This window comes from Idiotropiscis lumnitzeri, chromosome 17 (assembly GCF_059441095.1).
Source record: "Idiotropiscis lumnitzeri isolate Australia: NSW breed Sydney's pygmy pipehorse chromosome 17, RoL_Ilum_1.0, whole genome shotgun sequence".
Taxonomy (NCBI): Eukaryota; Metazoa; Chordata; class Actinopteri; order Syngnathiformes; family Syngnathidae; genus Idiotropiscis; species Idiotropiscis lumnitzeri.
This window is the reverse complement of record NC_142407.1, coordinates 10957037-10983018: the sequence shown is the minus strand read 5'-3', so window position 1 is coordinate 10983018 and position 25982 is coordinate 10957037. Positions and strand designations below refer to the sequence as shown.

General features: G+C 42.5%; 1 protein-coding gene across 5 annotated transcripts; it reads right to left on the bottom strand.

Annotated features, from left to right (window-relative positions):
- Positions 1-4461: 4461 nt before the first annotated feature.
- Positions 4462-22487, bottom strand: cxxc5a (CXXC finger protein 5a). 5 transcript variants are annotated; one of them, XM_088280313.1, is made up of 3 exons: positions 21354-21836; positions 14282-15285; positions 4462-5434 (listed from the first exon to the last, which is right to left on the bottom strand). In XM_088280313.1, exons 2-3 carry the CDS (start codon positions 15074-15076, stop codon positions 5390-5392), a joined length of 840 nt encoding a protein of 279 aa, XP_088136439.1. In that variant the 5' UTR covers positions 15077-15285; positions 21354-21836; the 3' UTR covers positions 4462-5389. The 5 variants fall into 5 exon arrangements, with proteins under 5 accessions (XP_088136439.1, XP_088136440.1, XP_088136437.1 ...); XM_088280314.1 differs by having other exon boundaries at positions 4462-5431; positions 21354-21834; XM_088280311.1 differs by lacking the exons at positions 4462-5434; positions 21354-21836 and adding exons at positions 6439-6919; positions 22201-22487.
- Between the last annotated feature and the right edge of the window lie 3495 nt (positions 22488-25982).

Here is a 25982-nt window from a genome sequence, read left to right as displayed (position 1 = left end):
CTAATATATAGACAACACTCACATTCACACTCATGGATTTTTAAAAAATGTTTTGTTTTTAGTATTTTTTCGCTAGTCTTGAATGGACCTAACGTGCATGTTTTTTGTAATTGGAAAACATCAGAGGACGAGATGATTACAAAGAGCGACAAAGCCAAGTTCACACAGAGATCACTGCAACACTGTATCGCATTATGTATACAAGTAAAAAAAAAAAATGCTATTACTTCACTCTGTAGCAAAAACTGCTTCTGGCTTTCGACAAGATGCTGAAGTGTAATTAAGGGAATTTTGTCTATTGATCCGGAAGAACATTTATGATTATCTTCAAAAAGAGGGCCTCACTTACAATCTGCATTTTCATTAAGTTTCTTCCACACCAAACGTTTGCATGCATACATTTCTTTGTGCCTTGAGAAATGGTGTCAACAAAGTTGCAATTGTATATTTATCTTGCTCAAATGAAGAATTAAGATTGTGATTCGTAAACAAGGACACTAGACAAGCCCCGGAGTGATAAATGAATGAAGTGAGCCCTTTTCGAGTATATTTCCTAAAATGCACAGCGTTAGCGTGTCGGACAAGCAACGATCGGCAAAAGGCGTGGTTGAGTGTGAGTCATGTCGTGGTATACAAAGCACGCCGCATGCAAAGTGCAGAAGGGAGTGTTTGTAGCTCAGGGCCAGGGAAGCCATCGATACCCGGGAAATTGATGTAATCAACCAAGTTACAGAGACTGAGCAGGGATTGGCCACTCTCCTCCTCCTCCGCCCTCCTCTTCTTTTTCCTTGCACCGTATTATGCGATCATGTCTTACTCAGGTGTGCTCATACATACGGACCATATAATAACACAAACCATGGGAAGGTGAAATGTGCCATGTCTGCCCCCCCCCCCCCCCCCAAAAAAAAAAGTAAGCCCACATCCTTGAAAGTGTCTTGTTCTCCACTGTGGCTTGTCACTAGCGTCACATGTGAAGACGGCGGCGTACCTGGCAGCGAGGCAGCGCCGTGGAAATACGCTGGCCCAATTATAGCACAACACCTAGCCGTATGGTTTCCATGGCTGCACGATGCGTTTTCCCGCGGGACGCGCCGTGGAGAAAACGAGCGTCTTATCAAGCATCACCCTGGTAATAACACTCCCTCAAGCCTTTGCCGCATGTGTCAGACCTTAACGAGAACCCTGGGTGAAATCTCTCTCCCCGTCCAGCCACAGCGATTGATTTGGACTTAATCTCTTCTTGCGTGTGTGTATGCGGCTCGGTTCAATGTTTTTACAACATGATTTGTAAGTCGGAGTAAAATAACCCAAATGTCACCTTGATTGGGACATTACTAATTCATGAATATCTATGAATGTGCAAAGATGATATTGGAATATCCTCTTCATCCTGTGGTATTTTGTCAAAAAGATTGACTTTGGGGACGAACGGTGTTCTTACGGTTACGTCAGCTGCCGCTGTTCTGGTGTTCCAGGGCCTCTCGTGTGGAGTTTGCATTCTCTCTTTTGTGCTTTTCTTATTTTGCAATCCAAAAACAAACAGATTCGATTCGAATTCAAATATTTGAGCTGTAGGCCTACTTGAGTAGATTTTTCCAGTACTAGATCTATCATAAGTGTTTATTTTGATGCTTTTCCTCCCTACGTTGGAAGATCTCTTTATTCTCTACTCCTTACCAAGTCATAACAAGGTCATTACATTTTTCAACCTGTACGAAGGATGACGAGATGTAAAAAGAGGGACAGGTAAAGTCACCCGCGAGTGAACATCAATTGATTGACATCTTGGGGTCCAGCCGCAACATGGAGGCTCGTGATCCAGGGCGCATTAATGACCAGAGTAACAGATTCTGCGAAGCAAGATGTTTTCTTTATTTAAGAAAATTGTTTGATGTTGCCGGCTATTTTAAAAAAAAAAAAAAAGGACATGGTTTGTGGCAAGGGTGTTGCATCTTGTGCCAGCCGAAAACACATGATTTCTTCTTGTGTTCAAATAGTGTCTGTCTTTTTTGAAAAATAACGTCCTCTAAAAGAAACTTGTCACCATGAGCTAATTTAGTTTTTTTTTGTTACTCACTTCACAACATTTGCAGCAATAGCAGATAGTTGCTAATGCTACCTAGCTAACAACAACATCAAGCTATTTGTTTTGTTTATTTTCTCTCTCTTAAGCTTAACATATGCAAGTTTATAAAAAAAAGTATTTTTTTGGTCTTAGTTTTAGTCTTTTAGTTTTTTTTTTTCAAATTGTATCAAATTATTGAAACAGGCAGCCTATTTCATAAAATTACTTTTGGGCACCTGGATCTGCCTTTTTTCTGTACATCTATAAAAGTAGATTGTGAGTAGCCACAGACGGTTGTTTGTTTTATACTCGATGTGCCTTTTGATTGACAAATAACTTTTGAGAGCTTGCGCGTTTCCTTTTCCGTCAAAGTCACGTTTTACAAGCCACATTCCTCCCTCCAACAACAATTGGACCACATCGGTTCTTGCCATCTCCCCATGCGACCGGGCTGGTGAATGCGACGAGCTGGGGCCGGCCCGCGCAGTGGGGGCCTTTGGGTAGGGGGAAGGGCACGTCTGCTGGCAGTGAGGGTGAGTAGATCAGCGCGGCTCAGTGTCTGCGAGGCGCTGATAAGATTCCAGGATTTTCCCGGTGTGACAGGCTTGCTCACCGAGCCGAACGCCCCCTTTTGCATGGAGGCAGCCGCCACCGCCTGACCTAGCCACTTAAACACCCCTCCACCCCAAAACCACCCAACCCCTGCTACACCTCAGCAGGCAGGTGCAGCCACACCTAAAATCCTCCTCAGACTTGAATAATTAATCTCATTTGCATCTCCTGTCTTTCCGACTGAGCTCTTAAGGTAAAACTCATTTCTTCTTTAAAGTTGGACGCTTTTGCGCCATGCACGCCGCTTCTTTCTCTCCGACTTGCCTCTCGTTCTTTATCTCACCCCCCCCTACGCAACCCCCCCCCCCCCCAATTCAACCTCCCCCACTCCCATCTCCCTTGGATGGCAGGTCAGGCAGTGAGCTGTGCGGGCTCAGAGGAGGTAAGGACGCCGCGGTGCACATTAATAATGAAAGGCCTCAGCCACCCCCCTAGATGCACACACACACACACACACACTCACGCACACACAACTCACGCACTCACGCATGCACTCCCCCCCATCGCCATGGCGATGGCAGTAGCCCAGCACTGTCATCAGTGGAGGTGGGGGGGAGAAGGGAGGCGGGGGATAGAGCCACTCTCTCCAACTCTCTGCTCGCCAAGCTGATCACGAGCTCGTACGCCATACTGGGCCTTCCACCGTGGATGTGCGCTAATTAAAAACACTCAGCACCACGGCTGCAGCAGAGCTCTGCATCACTACCTGGACGTGAGAAAGAGAGAGAGAAAGACCAAAAAAAGCGAGAGAGACTACGGAGCTGTGAAAAAAAAAAAAAAGCAAAACAAAGGAAAAACATCAGCTAGAATCATCACTTAGCAGGAAATGGAAATTCACTCCGGCGTCACAGACCTGAGTCATTAGAATTAGTAATTACACTAAGACCCTTGTGAGATTGGCCACATGTTGAAGCTTTTCACTTGTCCTTAGCCCAACTTTCCTTCTTTTGACTGCGTTAATGCGACACATGTGTACAACTAAACAGACAACACTCAATTTAGGTTTCTTCAACATTGCCTGAAATAAAATACAGTGGTGCTTCTAAAGTCAGACAAGCGTGAGGTCGTTCAATCGTGCAAAGTTTTCAGGAAAAAAATAAAGCTGTTCAGAATTTGGAAGTGTGACCCGACCCGCCCGCAAGTCCTCAGCAAGCGTCCTGAAACCTCGCCCAGTTCGATGAGCATTGTAACTTTTTAGTTTTTTTCTTTGACTTTGAATAGAGGTGTAAGTGGTAGTCTAATCTGTGACAATAATGAACTAGCATGTTTTGCCTTTTCTTTGGATTTCTGTATTTTATCTCGTCATGGGATATGACATGAGAAGATCTAAATCTTAATCAAATGACTTTGATTTCAATACTGATAGTAGTTAAATTTTTTTTTTTTTTTTTTACACTAATCTAATTGGTCTGTGAGGTGACTGAATGTGGACTCCCATGATGAATGTGTGCACTTTACGTGCTGTCCCCTGGCAAATGTGTTTCTTCGAACCCTGCCTGTACACTCTACAAAGAAAGATTTTATGATGGTGACAGTGGTGAGACTTTTCCCAGAAAAATTTAGGCCGGACTTTGATTTTATCGACTGGCTGGACTTCTGAGGTGTTTCTGCACTAGAAAATTATATATATATATATATATATATATATATATATATATATATATATATTTGTTTTTTTTTTAATTATTATTTTTTTAATTATTATTTTTTTCCAATCACACAAGCGGGTCTTTAAAAACACGAAAAGTTGACAAATATTACAAGTGTACATTCGACACGAATACATGCATTCCTCTTTATTCACAAAAACCAGTCCAATTTTCTAAACAAATACAAAGATTGGTTATTCTTAAGAGCTGCAGCTACCCGGCAACGTAACAAAAAAAAAAAATCATGAAAATAGAACAAATACAAAAAAAAAAAAAAAAATCTTGTCTCAGTGCGTTCAGTAGGGTAGACTCAGAGCAAGTGCTGTCTCTTAGTGCTATCGGCCGGATAGCATGCTATGGGGCATGCTCAGTAGGGGCCAAAGTAAGTAGTTTGGAAATGCAGACGAGGGCTGATGATGACGGACGACATTAGAGCGGAGTCTCAGCTTCTGTTTCCTGTTTGGATGTGGAATTTTACAGCATCCGAATGTGAAAATCTGTTGCTAAACCATTTTGTTGTTGGTCAACGGTCAAATTAGGACCATTGAAACATAATGGTAGCAAATTACAAGAATGTTTGCCATTAGCCACTAGTTTTAAAATATATAGCTGTAAAAGTACATTCTCTACACAAGTACTGTATCTTTCCACACATGAACAACATTAACACCAAACACAGAAATTAGTTGATTGTCCACACTGGGGCCCCTCATTTCTGCTTCTGGCAATAAACAGTTCAGTGTTCAGGCGACATGGAAAAAAAGCTGCTGGAAAAAGGACAAAAGGTACCAAAATGGAAACATAGAAAAGGGAATTAAAGTTTCCGTAGATGCTTTTCTTCACGCTTCATTTTTGGTTCAAGGAATAAGTAGGCGCATCCATTACCCCTCAGATCTTTTTTTTTTTTTTTCTTGCTTTGTTTTTGTTCTTTTCTATCGTATTTTTTTTTTTCTTCTGTTTGTCATTTATTGATTAGCCAGTGTCTGTTTTCCGGAGACAATCCAAGAGTTGGCATTGCACTTGATGGCAGAGCTTTGGGTACGGGAGTGGAGGAGAAGTCCTACTGGAACCATCGGAACGCTGCTCCTGTAGGAAGCATCACCTTCTTGGAAAAACAGAAGAAGACAAGGGGGGGGGGTCGAGGGGGGTAGAAAGAAAAGTTAGGAATTACTCATGAAAAGCTGTGCACTTTACTGTAGTATATTGTCTGACTAAAAAAATAAAATCATTTAACTAGAATAAAATACACCTTTGCCGCTCTAAAAATGTTGAGGTTAAATTTGAAATTAAATTGGATATGAAAAGTCTACACACCCCTGTTCAAATGGCAGGTTAATATATATTATTATATATAAAACGAAGTGAGACCAAGATACATTATTTCAAAACTTTTTCTACCTATACAAGATAATTTGTGAACACAACCTTTTTAGACTTGAAGGTGGCTCTGTTTTATTTTTTTTTTTGAATGATCAGAATCAGAATGCCCTTTGTCATTGTGCTCAGTGTGCAATGAGATTAGAGAGCGCCCCACTCCAGTGCAATACAACAATAATTTAATTATGTATAGAAAATAGATTAATTAAAGATTAAATAATAATAATTAATAATTCACTAATCACATTCAAACTCATTTGAAATAACATCTGCCACCACCTGGAGACCCCCCGATTCACGCTACATTAGCTCAGATGTTCTAGTAAGATTTTTTTGCCTTTTTTCTTTCGAGCAGAAGCCTGAAGGTTATGTACACTGACTGCAAACTGTTCATAATTCCCTCCACAGTCCACAAGTCCAGCTGAGGGAACGCAGCCTCAAAGCATGACGTTGCCATCACCACGCTTCGTAGGTATGTTGTTCTTTTGGTGCTATAGTGTCTGTTGTGTTCATGCAGAACATTTTGGAATTTTGACCATAAACTTAGACCATAGTGTCATTGGACTATAATAAAAAATTTGCCAAACATGTGAAAATCTATATTTTATATTGGTCACATAACAGGTGACATTTTATTTAAGTTACTTATCTTGGTCTTATTTCATTATATCACAAAAAAAATGTCATTAAACAGGGGTGTGTAGACTTTCTATATTCACTGTATACATTGTGACTTTTTTTTTTTAGTATATCCTTACTTTTGTCTTCTCAATGTGCACTCTACACGGGCTACAATGAAGTTTAATAAAAATAAATGGCATTATTTCAAAAGTACTGTTTTTATATTTGACGTTGGGCAACACATTTTCTTTTTTTAAACATTCTCAATTGCTTTGTCGTCGTTTTATTGGTTTGAGTGCACTCAGATTTCCAAATTTAGAGAGTGAGACCTGTGCTTGTTTGCTATTTTGGTTCATAAATGACATGCCACTCTCAGGGCGAGTGGTGAAATGTGTATGAGCCATTAGACGCAGGAAAAGGCTTCACACAAAAACCGATAGGCCACATTTATTATTTAGCCACCACACGCGTCGCTCTCCCACGCCATCATTAACGACGATGCCGCTCTCCACCACCGCCGCAACCCCTCGTGGTGGCTATCTGCACGACAGGAGTGGCACACAAGCACGCTGCTGCAAGGCTGTGTAGAGGTCTGTCGATCAGGCAGGGCAAAGACACTATCAGTATGGCGAGCGTCCGGAAAAGTCTAAGTCAGAGCGAGGCAGGAAGAGCTCATGCACCCACACACACACACACACCCCCACCAAAGCCAAAATGTATTCAAGTACAGTCAGACACCTCCACACGCTGGCACGATAATACACTTCTGAAGTCACACCATACAGTGAGAAATTCTCACGTGTGATGCATTCAGGTTCCCGTTTTTTTTTTTTTTTTAATCGCACCCGATAGCGGACGTTTTAAGGATTCTGGCATGCAATTAAAGTGATGCGTAGCCGTGCATTCAATCACACCTGTTTACCAAAAACACAAGTGAAAGATCTGATACATGGTTCTCATTCACAGATTCACATTCTAGAAGAGCTCTACAGTGAACATTCAAACACTCCTTATGTCAAGGTACTTTTTTTTCTTCTTCAGATAAAATCAAATGACTTCATTCAATTTCTCATCTTTGAATATAGGCAGGCAGGTCTATAAATATAATGTGTATGTATTTCTGTACTGTTAAAAAAAAAAAAGACTATAAAATGGTTAAAAACATTTTCAGCTCAGGCACATACAAAGGCAGCCTTTCCCTGTTGCTTGGGTCCTTTGACAGACTCTGAAAGAGCCAGCAGGTGAGAACAAATAAGGACAACAATGAACAGAAAGAACACATTCGCTCTACCTAAAACATTTGTGAATCACTTTTCAAATGGTGAACAAAAATGAAGTCACTATATATAGCCATTTCAGATGATGTTTGATAGGAAAAAAATGGAAGCCAGCCTTGCGCGCTAGCTAGCAAGTCCTGTTAGCTAGCAGTTTGTTCTCAGTTAGCTAGCACTACATTACAGTTTGTTCTCAATAATCATAAGATGCTCTTCCTACATATTACAATAATAAGTATATTCTTATGTCATAATTATTGCTCATTTGTTTTCACTTGCATTGTTTCATTCTGTCAAATTACACTTGATAGAACGTACACTAGAACACTTAATCTAGCCACTAAAGATTTTTGTACATTAAAATTTCAAATAAAACACCACATCCTCATACTTAAATGCAACAGATGTTATAGGGCAATTAATTTGCTTGCGTTAGTTGTTTTTAAAAAATATCACCAACAAGATATTGGTTAATTCTGGCTGAAGCGATGGTAAAATAAATATGAACCACAAGGTAAGACGTCCAGGATGCATATTGTTTGAATCATTTTATGGTCTGTGTTGTTAACCCCTCATGTGTCTCTGTGACGACCTTTCTACAGAAGCACTTAGCCGGTGAGACAGCCAGGAGGACAGCAGCAACATCTGGCGCCGCCGCAGATGTCAAAAAGCCGGTAAGGTCTGGATTTAGAGTGTCGTAATACGTGCCGAGAAAAACACATTCGTCAGATGAACTTTAACTGCTGTATTTCCTCATTAACCATGTGCAATCAATTGGAAATGGCAGCAAATGGGGGGGAAAAATGTTTTTCCTGCTATTGCTGATTGCACCGGTTCAAGCACACGGGATCTGTGGGTGTGAAGTAGCCAATCACTACAATCGATGTTTTTTTTTCTCCTAAATAAGATGAGCGCATTTGTCTTGGCATAGCACAACAATTTGTCTAGCATATCACAATAAAGTGCGCGTTACTCTGTATTCTGTTCTCTAATTGCTTTTACAGTGAACTAATTTCAACTTGTAATGACATTTCAGAGTAAAGTGCATGTTGTTACCCATAGAAATTCCTTTTAGCCAATTAAAGCCACAGCGAGTCTGACTTTTAGCATTGGCTGAGATTCACAAGGAGCAGGAAATGTATAAAAGCAGCGGACAAAAACACAAACTGACTACCGGCCAGCTGTCTTCCCACACATCAAACAGCCTCCTCGAATAAGATCGTAGAATTTCCCTTTTTCTTTACACAAGGCATTTTCCACGCATGACATACATGTTTATGAGATGGTTGTAACCTCACTGACAACATTACTTAACAGTGGCCGACTTCTTTGTATGTGTGTGCGCGTGTGCATGTGTGTGAGTGTGTGTGAGGCAATTGTAAAAAATGACATAAGCGAAGCTATAGTCTTAGTCTGCTATGATTTATTTATTTTTTTCACTTGAATAAAGTCAAGACTGAATGACTTTAAATATGTCCGGTTTGCAGGATTTACTATGCAAGTGATGAATGTAGAAAGTTAAAATGTCCTTTTTAAAAAAAAAAAGCAAAAACAATATTGCAACAGTATGACCTCAGAATTATATATATATATGAGATTATTTCCATTCTTTTAAATTTTAGCTCAAACTACAATCAATCGTGCTTCACAATAGAAGTTGGGCTGTAATGTTACGTTGCATGTCTGAATGATGCAACGGTTTTAATGTGATATTGAACTGTCCAAAAAAAAAAGACATGACGAGGAGGTTTATAAAATTAATGTCGCAAAATGTAGTAAATGTTCTTCCTCGCAGCCATCTTTCTCCTTGACTCTCCCTGATGAAACCTCTCCCTCAGTCTGCTTAGCAGCTTTCCCGACATGTCCACTTGTCCCACATGTGTCTCTGTGCCAGTCGGCATGCCTGTCAGTTTGCATGAGCCTCTGCTGTCCAATGTTTTGGGTGCAGGAAAGTTCATGAGGCTATAACCGTTGGGAAGTAGCTGCGAACAGCAAAGATGATATCAAGTCATATTATCTAGCACGATGTTGGCTAATGTAATCACGAAACGTTCCAACGCATTTAACAGATGAAGAACACTGCAGAGACTGACACAACTGGAAGTTTTTTTTTTTTTCGCACAACACAAGCTGAACAGCGATGCCTTCCCACATGTCTCTATCAAACGTTTGCCTTCTCAGAATAAATCCAGACGTTCTGCGCCAGCGAGCGGCGAGGTGGCAGAGGCCTCTGCATGCAAACTCCCCCTCACTAGCTGATTTTACGCTCCCTTTTGAGCCGCCGTCAACACCCTTAAATTAAGCACCTCGCTCGCTGGACTGGGCTTGTGTATCGACGCGTATGCCGAGAGGCATCTCGGAGGCACGCACGACAACCTTTTCATGCAAATGCGGTAAAAACCAGCTCGCGACGTTTCATGGAACTGCATGTAAAGAATTTCAAGAATCTAATCAAACACCACAACCATAAGTTGGAATTAAGTTCTACTTTGATTATTTAAAGCCAAGTCACTATTATCTCCGAGCCTGGTGCTTTATTATAGATCACACAAATGGAATAAAGGTCTTCGGACACACCTTTTTTTATGAACAAAATCTATCAGTTATGGCTTGACCTTTTCTTCCCCTTGAATCTTAAAGGGGTCTTGTTAAGGAAATGAGGCTTAATTTATTTTATACTAATAGTTGGGGCACTAGGGTGGCTGCCCGCACATCAAGTGTAAAATTATACAACCAAGTAAATATTTTACCTTCCTATGTAAGAAAATGAGCATGTATTCTGTGCTGGTGCCGTTTGACAAATTTTTAATACCGACCTGCTCCGTCTAAAATGTTATATTCTTTAGCGAAGTCGCTGACTGTTCCACTGCATGCGCCACATGCAAGTTCTTTCCTCAAATAATTACTTAGCCCTCCAAGTTGCACAATATTGACTCAAATTAATGTCTAAATTAAAATAAATAAATAAAATAAATAATAAAACTAAAATAAATATTTTTTTTAATTAAGGGATAGAAAGTAAAGCATTTTTTAATGAACTGGTTCATCAATTTATCAACAGGTGAGTTGATTATTAAAATAATCAGCCCTTGTCTACAGTTTGACACTAATACTGTCCTTAAATATAACAAATTCTTTCTTTAACTTAATGTCTTGAGATATTTTTGATGGTATGGCAACAAATGATGTCATCCTTTCACATTTGGAACTTGAGAGAAGGAGCTCGGTAAGGCCTGAAAAGTTATCAGAGCATCGGCTTCCTATGATGTCTGGTTAGCCGAAAATGTACATTAAACGCGTTAAGAGGAAGCGGCAATAAAAAGAGGCGATTCTCCGCCTAATGCTGCAGCCAGTCATGCGTCTCGTCATTTGACATTCGACGTGCGCTGATGACTGGATGTGTTGTGTGATCGAAACACCCGCAGGACAAGAGCTGTTGACTTCGTAACAAAAGCGTGTTAAGACAATATCTAGTTTTGCCAGCGGGATGCAGACATGCTGACAAATAAAAAGTACAAAACGCAGACAAATTATACTATTGTGGATCAGGTGCAATTAGCTACGTCTTTAATTGAAACCATATTTTTTTAAAACACCGATTTAGTTTTCATAGTCACACATGACTCAACAACAAGACAACAACATCAACATGCCTACTCGTTTATTAATTCAGAATATTTAATGCTGACATGCAAGCAGCTAATTAGCTGTGGTTTTTCACCCCCCATTATCCATTATGACTGTTAATGGATGAATGTATTATCAGCTCATCATATGAGTGCATCGACACAATCGTGACGCACTTCTATATTATCATAAATGCAAACGTGACAGTGAGCAGCTGGATGTGCTATTTTTTTAATTGAAAACTGTTTTGAATACTCTATATAAGTGTCTGAAATGTTCAGTCTCATAAAAAAAAACAAAAAAAAAAAACTACCCCATCATCGATGGAACTGTGCGGCTCTTGTCGTTCCTCCGCCACTTTCCGCGTGTGCAGATGTGACGTCATTGAATCACATTAAGTCGTTTCTTGTCTTCCTCACGACAACGTTACTTACACACTTGACCCTCATTTTTCATCTGAGTTGACACCGGCGTCTGTTTCGTCTAACTCTGTGCTCAATTACTTCACGACTGTTACATTGTTTTACAACATCAGGGCTGATGTAAGAAAATTGCAGCCTCGAAACACGATGATGCGTCCCTCCCCCCCTTCCCCCGCCCCCCGTCATTAGTAGAGGATTATTACACAACCTAATCCTTTAATAACATTCATTAAAGTATTGCTATGATAAATTTATCTAATTGAATCCAAACGCAACTTAAAGAGGAACATATGCTTCACAGGTATACTTGAATATGATGACAAAATGAGATTGATATGAATTGAGATTTCTGTAATTAATGAATTAGCGCCCCTACTTCTGCCTGTTAGACAACTATTAAACGCTGCACGTTTATGATGTCATAAAAATCTATTTCATATAATTGAAGCGCCTTTGGACTGTGACGTTGCAAGCTACATGATGACCCGTATCAACATCAGCGCTCATGAATATTCAAGCCCCTTTGTTGGTCGGGCATCACTGGTGTGAACATCGGGTTAATTACCACGACCCCAACGTCACTTGCAAATCATCAATTACGACAGAATACCCCCCAGTTACAGTAAAAAAAAAAAAATTGGGAGTATGAAAATAGTCAGCCAGTTTGCAGCTGAGTTGACGTGTCTTTCAATGGCAACGCACTTGCCAGCAGCCGTTTTTAAGGACGCTCGCCATAAACACAAGAGACATTATATTCTATTTCAACAAAATGCTTGGGACACATTTCTTAATTGATCAATCAATCAGGGCTTGAAATAAAATAATCCTGCCCGAATGATAATTCTGGTCCAAAAACAATTCAATACTCTCCGTCGTAGTGGCAAGAGTTAGTAGAAGGGCCGTTTCCGTGCCGCAGTGCACAAAGCCAGGTCCATAAATGCGTAGTTGGATGAGTTTGTTGTGGAAGAACTTGAGAGCCCTGAGCTCAACCCCATAAAACATTTTTAGGATGAACCAGGACTAAGACGTAATCGCCACATAGCCAAGTTCACTTCCTGTACTGCAAGTATCAAGGGCGGGTGTCCCAAAACATTTGTCCACATTATGCATATTTAGACTCATTAAGTAGCCCATTATCAAGCACTACCTCCTTCACACAGGAACAAAGCAGTCTTTATGTTGTAACAAAGTAAAGTGATTGTCTCATCAACTGATAAGGAACGTTCATTTTCTTTTTGGATTGGAACATCTGCCAAAATTAATTTCATGATCGGTCATTCTGTCACCGCCGCCATGCTTGGTTAAGCCGCAGAGAGCGACGGAGGTAAAGGGCAGAACGTTTTTTTTCTTTTTTTTTTTTTCTTTCCGAGGCCATTTAGATGAGCAGGAGTGTCACCGGAGAGAAGGACAGGGGCAGCAAAAGGGGAGGAGGGGGGATGGGGGGTGGGGGCACGTGTGCCATGCTGACACCTGGTGCTCCAGATGACAGCTCCAAGGCCAGATGGACCACATTACATGCACACGCACGTACTTACGCACACATGTACACCTACACACAAACACATACTGTACACAATCACCATCGCGTTGCCAACGAACGCTAAATTTTTTTTCCCCGCACATTTTAGCCACAATATTACCATGCATGTGTAAGCGGGACGTGACCAAATTGAAAATGCCCAAATGGAAGTGGCTGTTTTTCAGCCTGTGAATGAACCAACTCGGTGGTGGATGATGGGCGAGGTACGCAAACCGCACACCACCTGTCACAGGTCCACCCGAAGATGACACACACCTAAAGCTCATCGTCCATCATTAATGCATGAATCCAATGGCCCGTCGCTGTTTTAGCGGCTAGCTGACGCATGACGCTTTGAATATCACAAATATTCTTCGTTTCCTTACTTTTTGGGATGTAAATTAATAGTAGTGATAGACCGATTATCGGTCGGGCTTATTATCGGGGGCGAAATGTGGCATTTTTTTTTTTTAACTTTCAAGGCCGATAAATTAAACGCTGGTTTATTTTGGCTCGCTGCAGCACACATCTCTCTCTCTGCTGTGCTCGTGGCCCTGCCCGCAGAAGCAGATTGTCCCACCAACAGCACTATCTGGTTCCTTTGTAGCAGCCATTCAGCAGTAAGCTGCCTGTTTGCTTTTTCACCTCAAGTCACACGCACTACGGGAGAGGTCCCGCGGACATAGGAAGGAAAGAAAACGGACTTTGCCCAAATTTTAATAAATAATAATATAATGGAAAACTATTTGCCGTAGTAAACTTTAGAGATGTTTGTTTTCATTAAACTATAATACATGTCGCTGAGCCTGGCAGCTCCGTGCATTAATTTGTTAGACTTTTAAAAATAAGTAGTGTATTTTCTCGCATCTAAGAAAAAAAGCTTTAATAGGTTGTAAATCACTAAAGTTGTTTCATAAATATGTGCTTAAAGACATTTAAACTGAGTCAAGTTTTGGAGTTTTTATTTTTCCAAATTTTTAACCCTTTTTTCAAAAAATGACTGTCAGCCTCCATGACGGCTAATAATCGTTATCGGCATTGAAAAAAAGCCAGTTTATATATTTTTTTACCTAATCGAAGCAATTACATATTGAGGTACCACACCTTCTTACCTCCAAAGCAGCAGAGGGCTTCTTCTTCAGTTCCTCACATTTTCGAAACTTGCAGATCTGATGCCCCGTCTTGCGATTCCGGCAGCTGCTACACTGCTCACAGTTAATCCGCCGCCGGCAAGGTGGGCACATGCCACAACGTTTTCGCTTCTTTTTTCCGGAGTTGATCGCAGAGGCTAGCTCGTTCTGCGCCGGGTACTCGGTCAGGCCGGCCATGTGCAGCGCGCTGTCCGCGAGAAACACTCCAGCCGGCGTCATGATGAAAAGGCCCGGGTTGAAGGGGAAGCCGCCCCCTACTCCATATGGGAAGTCAACGGGACCACCTACGGCGTCCGTGACAGACGTACCCTCCAAATCGCTCGCCCCCGAGCCCGCATCCCCTCCGCCAACTCCCACTCCCATGCCCCCAGGCAGAAGCATGTGCTCCATACCGGCCCGCTTTAATAACGCGGCCGCCTGGGCAAAGTGCAGCAAGCCATTCTGTCCCTCCAGAACCTGTTCTAGGGTCCGGTCCAACTTGGCCGCTGCCAGTGCGGAGACGGTGGGCTGGGGTGGCGCAGGTGGCTGCGGCTTGGCCGTGTGGCTCTTTGCCTCGCGATTGTCTTTGTGTCCATTGGTGGTGGCAGAGGAGACGGCCGTGTACTGCGAAAGGGTGCGGGAGTTCTTAAGGCTCCTGTTCAAGGGTGCGCTGATGATGCCACTGCGGTTCCTGCGTTCTATAACAGGAGAGTCCTGTTTGCAGCTGCTCCGCTCCAGGTCCTCAGTCCGGCCCGCCTGGGACAGCCTGCTAGACATGGTCCAGAGCGTATGTGCCGCCTGGGTCGGGGGTGAGGGTGGAAAGGGGGCAGGGATGAGCGAGGAGAACCTTTTCTTGGTCCGCTCTGTGCCCCGATGAGAGTGGTGCCACTCGTTGATGGACAAGTCAGCCGACCAACAACCGACAGGCCTTCTGCCTGCTCAACAACTAAGCCCTCATCCACGTTCTTCCATGGGCCATCTGGAACCTTAACACATGGAGAGAAGAGAGCCGTGTGCTAATTAATCAAACTCCAGTTCAGTTCATCAAATAACAACAAATTCAACGCATTCTGAAATGGTTCCAATTGACGTAACGCGACAGAATCCTTACGGAGATGTTCAACATGAACCGACCAGCCAAAACTAATGACTGCTTGCATGACGTAATCAGAACCAATACGAGAGCTGTATTGAATATTCTGCCTTTACTGACCAAATAAAATGTTCATTTAGCAACAAAATGTATGGCACTCCAATTATGATGCAGTACAGTAAACGACTCCAAACGACAATAATGAAGGATATTTAATTTAACTTCTCAAAACTGATTATTATCGTGTTCGTAAAGGCAGAGCATTTGATATATCTTTTGTATGAAATATTGACCTAGTGGTCATAATGTTGTGGCTGGTCAGTTTACAAAATGTACGGCAACACTTTTTTTTTTTTTTAAAGAAATAAGTATAATAGTGTCACTATCAATGAGGGGGGTGTGAGTCTCCGATTTGATTCGATACGTATCTCGATGCATGGAGTGCAAATACAATTTAAGGAGTGTTTCTTTTTTTCAGTGGAACGGTACGATTCAATTCGATTTTGTACGGCTCAGTTCGATTTACACCCCAAAGTATTAGTTTATTAAGGCTTCAGTTTAATTGCTTCCGATGATTTAACAATCATTAAACGTGCAACGCAAGTTTAACCTAATCGGCTGTAATTGTTTCAACACTACCTAAAACCTTATATTCCTGTGGATCAAACAATCGCGAGGGAGAAGACGATCCGTCAGGCAGGTAGGGCGAGGCTCCCCACTGGACACCGACGCATTCATCGCACTTGCCTCGAGATTCCTGTGGCTGCTCATCTATGAAACGGCAAACTATGCTCGTATTCTCCTGACCTGTCCGTGTTCACAAACAAGCACACCGCCTCCCACAGAAAAGCTGAGGAAATGGCCGGGCCATTCCTTATAAGGGAAACAAAGGGAAAAGGAGGGGAAGAGGACGGCGGGCGGGGGGGGGGGGGGGGTGTCTGTGCAGCGTGTGGAAATTGGAAGGCCAGAATTAGTGGGAGGTAAAGCTTCAAAGGCAAGAGCACAGCCCCCACATTCTCACCAGCTCAGGGGGATGTGGCGCCAGCGAACCAGAGCCAGCTCCACAGTCCCTCGGCCCCATAGTTTCAGTTTCTCCCACTACGGCACTGACCAGGGTCCGGTTTCCCTTAAGCATCTCAACACTAATTGCATCTCGGCGCTGTTGCGGCTGAACGCATACGAGCGCTGCAAGTTATCACGGGGCGACGATACGTGCGGGTTTTATATAACGAGAGACGGGGAAAAAAATGACACGTTTAGTGGTCATTTCTGAATACTTTGATGTAGTTAAAAGCAGCTAAGTGGTTATTGATAGACATTTGAATTTCACACACTCTGAGTTGCACTCTGGCAGCTGTGCATCTGTAAAAGTAAATCGGGCGAGCTTGGGCACTTGCCCAGCACTATTTCTTGATTAATCAAGGCCTGGGAGAATATCCAGCTCTGATCCAGCCGCTTCATCAATGTTCTAAATACAGTAAACGTGTTAAAAGCCTCGAGTGTTCCACAAGATTAATGAATTGGCATATAATCAATCACGGGAATAAATGAGTTCTCAAGTCATCTACAAAGTGACAAAACTGGCAGTGAGGACCCATGAAAACACTTTCAAGAAAATCTTTTCATTCCGCCGGCCAAAATGGCCGTCTATTCTTCGCAAGCGGCCGTACTTTGTCTTCAGATGACTCGTATTGTCACTGCGGTTGTTGGAGAGTGTTAATTGATAGCGTGGATGTGACGCAGCACTTTGGATACTGCTGACTTGCTCTGCGACAGTCCGGGCAACACCTTCCGACTGACAACAACGCGGCGACACTTTGGCTCGTTTCCTCGTAAAGATCATCGGTCGTTTGACAGATGAATGCTGGGATGTTTGGATAGCCGCTGGTTTTATACACGCGTTGTGTAAACTTCATTGACTAACCCAACTGGACTGAATAGGGATGCGCATTTCACATGTGCCTTACGTAGTCGTTATTTTTAATGACCGGGTATTTACTACCACATTCTAATTATCTTAAAGAGTTTATGACCTCGAGTGCTCTCTTTGAGTCGTTTTCAATACGGATGCATGCTCCCGCTGTAAATTATGATCTCATTCACTTTACAGTAGACGATTTTTGACAAGTGTGATAATGTTTTTGTTAGTGGGCATTTGTTTTTAATGTTTTTGTAAAACGCACTGCCAAATGTTGTTGTTTTAAATGAGTGCAGTTGAGTAGTCATTTGAAAAGTAGTTTAGAAATAACTTATGTTACTCTTGTTTTTGTTATGTTGACAGCGACATTTTGATATTAAATAATCCACAATGACCCATGGTAACGAATTCTTCCATCATGACTGTCGAGACAAAATGATCTGCTTTATAATTAGTTACACTGCCAACTACTGGCCTGGCATGTGTACTGCAGCATTATCATTTTCTGTTTCTTTATTAGGCTGTGATTGAAATCTACAAAGAAAAACGTTCATGCTAAGATTACATGATAATTTCAATCATACTAAGATTATTATTATTTTTTTTTTTAAATGATCACAAGCTTATGTTGCAGTCAAGCTGAAGCCAAAGAGCGGCACGCCACACTGGTGTTGCATTGGGCCACGACATTTCGTGTTGATGCATTTGTGTATTTTACAAGAGCTTCATGTTCACACCTTGTCAGTGGTCACACGATTCCATCAGTCACAATCTCGGCACCATCAACCTTGAACGTCGTACGCAGACGCAGTCTCAAGCTCAACAACGGAGCGTCATGGCAAATTTGGAGACTCTCAGCGCATCACTAACTGAAGGCGTTGCTGTCCTAATGTGAACTGCCTCCTAAACCGCAACCGTCACTCCTGCGCTTCTGAATGCCAAATGAAACCAGATAATTTAGTGGCGTTTTGTACTTGAGGCGCTTTTACTCAATTTCCTGTGTCACAGACTTGATGCTGCGGTTCATGTTTGAAGCTTTACACTTCTGGTTGCTGTAAATTGACAGCAGCGTAATTAGTAGTCACATCTAAAGTCCTGCAAGTCTTGCATGCTGCCTCAGTGTGAAACAAATGCATATCCGCTATACAAGACATTTTTAAAAATATTCTTTGTATCGTTCCTGCAAAGTTTCAGTGTCAGTCGCAACAAGGCACACAGACCTAGATGTAAATGGTCCAAACGGTCAATATGGGTCAATGACTGACCCTTTGCCTCCACAAATGTGCAGATGGGTGTGGCCATTTGCGTTAACAAAAATCAACCCGGCTTTTGAATTAGACGCTCTTGTCTGAATTTTCTACTGAAATTGAAAATTATTTTTTTGCAGCTCAGTAGCAATCACAAATAAATAGAAACTAACATTAGCGTTCCATGTCTCTTTATTCTTTCTCGACTCTTAAAATCTTACACCCCCCCCCTCCAAATTGTGTTTTGATGCACTTCTCTTATAGCTTGTTAGCTAAGTTAGCATTAAGTCTTCAAACAACTAACGTGGCTCTCTCCGAGAGTAGCGACTCCACCCAGCAGCACCCTAATTACCAACTCGTGTCTCAATTCTTCCATACTGGAGGAGTAAAACGCCAATTTGTTGTTTACGACATTTTCGTGCCAAACCATTTCAGTTGCCAGGCAACCGCTGAAGGCTCCAGGAAGTTACTGCTAGGCCAAGAAATACTCAGGTAGAAAACCCTTTGTGAATTAAATGACAGCTCCTGCCGATGGCATCATGCTTGCAACATCCACGGAGTATTCGCACATATGATATGGTCACGTATGATATATGTCGTAAATACATTTAAAAGATATCAAGAGCGTTGTTTATGGTTTGCTGTAAAAATTACATAGTGGAACTTTTTTTTTTGGGCGGGGTGGGCGGGGCTTAAAGGTGATGCTATTGAAATGTATGAGAGAGGAGATTGTCAACATTAGGCTACCCGCACATCTAATTCTACTTTTACCTGCAACTCTCAAGCTGCTCAAGGCTTTAAGGAGTTGTCTCATTATAACATTACTTTTTTTTTTTTTTTTTAAAGACTTTCTTCCCCAGCCTGACATCGTGTACACATCCTTCCAATCCTCCCCATAATGACACCGCAGCTGTCGTGGGCGTTCAGTTGATGACATGGTTGACTGATCAATAGGTAATGGACAAAAAGCCTTTGAAAGCGTGCTTGCGTTTATATCGTCCTCATTTTTTGGCGCGGGGTGATGGTTGATCGCATAAAGCGTAAATTATTTGGTCATATATTGCTGCTAACCAACAGACAATAGATTATCACCAAAAACTACCTTTTAATAACCCCATGTTGGTTCAGAGGTATTGATTATTTGGCATGATAATGATGCACTCTGCAAATACTCGCATCAAACGAACATATTTTCAATTTGAGCTAGGGGTCAAACCCGCGTCTTTCGGATTAAGCCGCAACCATTCCAACCAGGATTTCTTGACATTCTGATTGGACATTAAATAACAGTTATAATCCTCCTTCAACACGATGACATCATCTGATTGAGTTCTATTGAACTTATTACATCTCATCATATTATACCAATCCCTGATGCTGTGAAATGTGCCCCCTAGTGGCTACGAGAAGCACTTAAGGGATGACATCAGAGCTGTTAAAATACTCTCCGTGGTAACCCTTTAAAAGCTTTATATCGAAATGAGAACAACTAAAACTGTAAAGTACTTGTAACAAAAGTCGACCTCCAGAACTATGAATAAGCGGTGAAGGGACAGCGAACACTCAAAAAATGAGCATCACGGCATTAGTTTGGATCCATGACTTTTCTCAGTATTCACCCAACTAGACAATTAACCTCCACGATGCCCACATTCTCTCGAGCATTAAGCAGTAAATGGAGGAACTGACGTCACTGCGGGCGCAGGTGGCGAGTTATCGCAGTCAGCATTTCAAAACAAACAACAGCGTTTTTCCCCTCTCCTTGCTCCTCAACGCTGTTTTAGTCCGCCTCCAACTCTTGTGCAAGTGGTTCAACTTGTGGAGACGCGGGAATACTTTATGCATGAGTGCGTGCGATGCACATATAATGCGACCCCCATCACCTCCTCCCCTCGCCTCCGCCGCCTTCTCAAAACCCCCACCCACCCACCTCCAACCCCTACAGACGCGCTGTCGACGACGAGCGTCACATTTTCAATTCCTCCCACCTCCTGCACACACACAGGCAGAGGAAGTTAAAAAGCATGGTGACAACGATTAGACTATTACACGCACAGCCTCCATCCGGTGTTGCGCACCCCTGCTCCCCCCATCCTCGTGCATTTACGCACACAAAGTTGGAGACGAACAAACCTAGAGCTGTATAAATACTGCACCTCGTGTCAGTGAAAGCTGGTAGTGCGTTGAAGGACATCTGAGAACTTGCTCACGCTCGGACAAAAAGCACACTGAGCCGTAGCTAAAAGAGAGAAGGTGCCATCTGGAATGCGAAGGAGCTGACTTCCTGGCTGTTTTTACGCACCATTAATGATGGTTGTTTGTGTTTGAGGTGCGCGTGTGGAGGCGGGGGTAGAGGGGGTCTGTAACGGTCACACACATACACACACACAGAATCGTTTAAGTTTTCAGTTGGTTCACAGCACGCCGCGCGCATCCGTGCCGCCGCCACCGCCGCCGCCGCCGCCACCACATGGAAATAAAGGCGAGATTGTTCGTGACAAAGTGGGAGCAGCTCGTCAGTGGCGCCTTGACAACGCACCGGGAGTCGCCGGGAAATGAGCGCGCTTTTGTTTGGGGCACGGAAGCCCATCTGCGGCACCGGCTCCCGCAGTGCCAGCTTGTTCCAACGTTTTTTTTTTTAGAGGGGGGGGCTTTGTGGAGGAGATGACAGGCAACTTTTTGGACTTCAACAAAGTACAGTCCACCCGTTCGCCTCCAAACATCCATCCCACGCAAGCCTCACTTCCCATTCAATGTTATTATTTGTAAACACACCCCCGTATTATTGGCACCTACCAGATCAGAGCAGATCCGAGCAGAGGAGGGGTGAGGGGGGCTCCCACAGTCCGAGCGTTTCGTCTCTCAGCCTTGTCGTGCGCAATGGTGACAAAAAAAACACCCAAAAGCGGGAAGGAAAGACAAGCGTATCCCCCTCCTCCTCCTTCCACAAGTAGCCTACAGCAGCGTGTCCGTGTGCTCGGAACAAACCACGAGAGAAATAAACCAACATTCACCGTCAGTTGTTTGGCAAAGGCGGACTTTCCGTGGGGCTCGGACGCGTGGGTTCCCCCCCAGCCAGCCAGTCTTCTCCCGTCCTCGCGATCCCACCTCTCCAACCCCACTCGCCGAGAGGAACATGCAAACACGTTTCATAGATTTTTGGAGGTTGGAGGAAATCCCGAAATGGAATTTTTTGGCGCGGCGCGACACAGGACATCGACTGGCGGTCATTGCAGCGGCTTGGGAAAATGACCATTAAAAATAAAAATAAAAAAAAATGTTTGAGGAACACGTGATACACACCACTATGGACTAATAACTGCTCATCGATATGTTCACACGAATAGTGAGTTTTGCAGGTTTTTTAACTCGTTTGATTATACCTAATATAATTTAAAAAAAATATTTGTGAGGAAAAGCGGCTTCTATAATGGATGGATGGATTTAAAGGCAGATTTAAATGACTTGACGAATAAACAGAAAATCGTTTTCTACTCATAAACGGCAGAGAAATATCACAGCATTTTGAAATAGATTGTAGGCATACACTCATATGCTCCAAGTACAATGAACAGTATTGACTATTTTTAATCAAATTCTTAACTCAAGTGTGCATCGTTCCCATAAAACGAAGTGAACTCACTCCAGCCATTAATGCGCTCCAGAAATCCAAATCCAACGCCCCGCAGCTTCCGTCTTTCTCTCTCAGCCTCTGACTGGAGAGTCCAGTCCGCCTCTTCGGACCGTCCCGGACGCTTGGCAGGCGTTCAGCCCAAGTGTGTGGACATGACACCGCCAGGGCGGCAGAGATTTTCCTTCGTTTCTCTCCTTCCCGATCGCAGACTGGCTGACATTGGCTAGAAAGTGGAGCAGCTCGTCAGGGACAATCAATGAGAATCGATCGAGCCGCGCGATGGAGGCTCCAGTGCTGGAACATAGCAGCTGAGGGAGAGAGAGAGAGAGAGAGAGAGCGAGAGGGAGAGAGAAGGGGTGGCGGGGTGGGGTTGTTGGAGGGGGGGGGGCGATACCAACCGTGACAGTGGCCAACCACCCTCCCTGCAAACAAATATTCTCTGTGGCTCGTAAACATGACACTCACTTGGCAAATACTAAAGTCAAAGGCCACCGAGTGCGTAATTACGCGCAGGCGTCGCTTTCCAAACGCGCACACAATAAATGCCGTCTCACCGACTAACCGATTCAACGTGTTAGGAAGTGTAAATTGATTAAAATCAAAATGCAAATTTTCAGTTCCAATTTGATACAAATGAGCGCTTCGACAATTTTCCACCCGCCTCAATAAAATAAGGACATGAATTAATAGTGCTATTGTTGTTCATGATAGTTTTCAGAGCTGTACAACTGAATTAGTTGCATTTTTAATATTATTGATTACCAACAACTATTAACTAATCCTGAACTATTGAAAATTCCTCTTCCATAGCACATTCGTGTTCCACGAGAGATCATGGAGATGATTTATTTAAAACACATAATATACAGGCCTATTATTTAGCTATCAGTGCCAGCACAAATAGTCAAAGGCAGAATAATAAAATGCGATTCCACTAGATGACAGAAGGTACTGAATAAGCCCATGTACCCACTTTCTGTGACGTTTCATTTAGTAGTGTGTTTTTTTTTTCTTAGCGTAAAATATGTGCCTTGTCTTTAAAAAAAAAAGGTTGGAAAACACTGGTCTAATTGAATGTGATTCTCAATCGTCTTTTGCCTTTCGGCAAAAGACGATTTTAAGCAGTATACTAAGTAGCCACTCAGATTACTCTGAATTAATTGCTTATACTGCTCACAGCCACTAGGGGGCATAGTGTCCCAGAATTACACTATTTGAAAACTGAAAAATAGTCTAACATATGTACAGTTTTACAAAGAAAAACAGAACACCTTGATAATCTGTACGTTTTGCAGTATGAACTGGAGGTATACTATCCATTGCTTTCTTTCTTTAAATTTCATCTCAGCATCAGCACCTTGTAGCATCCGCATGCAATTTGTAGTATATGTCCTTCATTTGACTTTATTCCTGCTAAGAAAAAGAGGACTATGACATTGTTAAGGGAAAAAGAAGAAGGCGAGTCATGCGTGGACGGGTAAGAGCAGCTAGCTGTGACTCTTGGACGTGTTGTGGTGGGTGCAGTGAACCCCGCAGGCTGCAGCCACACTCGGCTCTTTGTTGTTTTGGTTGTGCGCAGCGAGGCACGGTACTTTCCTGAGCCGGGGAAGCAAGATCACTGTTGCGTGGCCTCCATCCCCAGCTGCACACATGACCGACGCCGTAGGAAAGCCCCTGACCGCGGCCCAAAGGACGTCTATAAGGGATGGAGGGAGCGGGGAAGGTTGTCGACCGTGTTAACCGCATGTAAACATTTCACAGAACCTAGCTTTGTCTTTTTGTTGTTTGATTCTAATGTGCAACACCTCTCAGCTTGCCATTGTTGCAACGCAACCTGGTTCCCTTCATTTCTTAACCTCTACCCTTTACCGTTCATGACCTGTGACCTACAGACATTCCTATAACTTTTTACCTCAGGCCCTTTAAACCATACAACAGGTTGCCCTCTTAATGTATTTTGTATATTTAAATTAAAATCCAACTAGTGTAATTATGCTCCACTCTATATACGTGGAGAGAAGGCACACCGTCTCTATGTGAAAAATTTCACAGCAAAATGAGCTTGTTCACACCCACCTGCGAAAAACAATAAAAAAAGAAAAAACTGTAATATGAATGCCAGGCCAGTGGTTGGCGATGACAATTTTTTTAAACTGAAACACGATGCGCTTGTGCATCAAGTGTTTATGGAAAACTTGACCTAGAAAGCCTTTCATTTACATTTCCAGGTTGTGCTTTTCAATTAACATTTTTCTATATAATGTGACTTGACAGAAAACACTAGAGAAATAGCCAATGTAAAATTTTCTGGAAAAGTCAAACAAACAGCCAAAACAACACAGTTTAACTGAAAAAAAAAAATATTCATGAAGTAGTACACGTGGGAGATCTACTTGCAATAAAAAAAAAATAATAAGAAATCCTCGTGAGCTTGTTTACAAACAAGACACTTCTGATCATTCGAAGGCTGACACTAGAAATTATGACTTTGCTTAATTATGGATATTTTGCTAGTTATTGTCTATTTCTGCTTGATAATAATAATAAATAATAAACACATTATTGACCCCAGAGAAAAATATGTAATGTTACGACAAAAAAAAAAAATGAAGCTGAATTCATGTTCTTGGTTGTTAACTTTAAACTCATCCACTGTTCAATGCAATTTTATAAACTTAAAGCATCTCAAGTGGTGCGTGCAACATGCTTTTAAGGTCACTTATATGACGTCAAGCACATGATGCTGGAAGTGGTCCACTCAGTGCACCATTAACTCCAATCACTTTGCCAATAACAACAACAGCAACAACAAATGCAGCCGCCAGTCATTCACAAAATACTTTTTATTACCTTTTCTGAGTCATTTTAGGCAGTGAATCACACTTGCCAGCCACTTACTAGTGTCAAATTTTGGTTGCAATGAAAAGTATGACCCATGGCGTCGAAATGCTGACTTGGACATAAGGATGAGGTCATCATCCATCTTGGTGTCTCACGGCGTTCACCGCTCGCTTCAGATTTGTCAGGCCGAGATTATATTGGCATCCTCAAGGACGCACCACATGCACTCGGGATGCAATATTGGACACTGCTGTCAGCCAAGTCGCCCAAGCAACAGCATGGATCATCAACGTGTGGTTCGGGGTTTTTTTTTTTGTCTTGTAAAACCTCGGATGAATCTCTGAGCGCCAAACTGCGGAGGCCGTCTGTCTGATGAGCAACTCTGCCTCCATTTCTAGAGATTTGTTACTCATCCTTGTGCTTATCACATGTTCAGCCTCCTCACTCAAGTTGTCCCCTCTTGGGAACAGGATGAAGGAGAGGCCAAAGGTATGATTTGATGCCATGGAAAGCTTTGACGTGGATGACAAGTGCAATTGTTGTCTGTCATGATGACCGCAAAGGAGCGAACCTTGCCGGTCATGACTAGGCAACAGATCTGTGTTCAAAAAGAGCGATGGCGCCATCTAGTGGAATGTTTGGACAACAGTCATTTTTACTGTGGGTTGACTGTTGACCCTGAACGTCTAGACTGCAAGAATATGAAGACTCCTTTCATAATCTTCTCACTTCTCTTTTTAAAGTTTGATTTGACCTCCGGTGTCTCTGTCACTTCCACTCAGACAGACAGAGATTCAAACGAATCTGGTGAACCTTTCACTTCCGTTTCCTGGAGAGCAGATGTGATGGAGCTACTCATTTTTGTTTTTAACCTAATTATTTATAACTGCATTTAAAGTTGGAAAAATATTGCTGTCGTGTTTGTTTAAAAAACATTGAAAAGGTGGAAG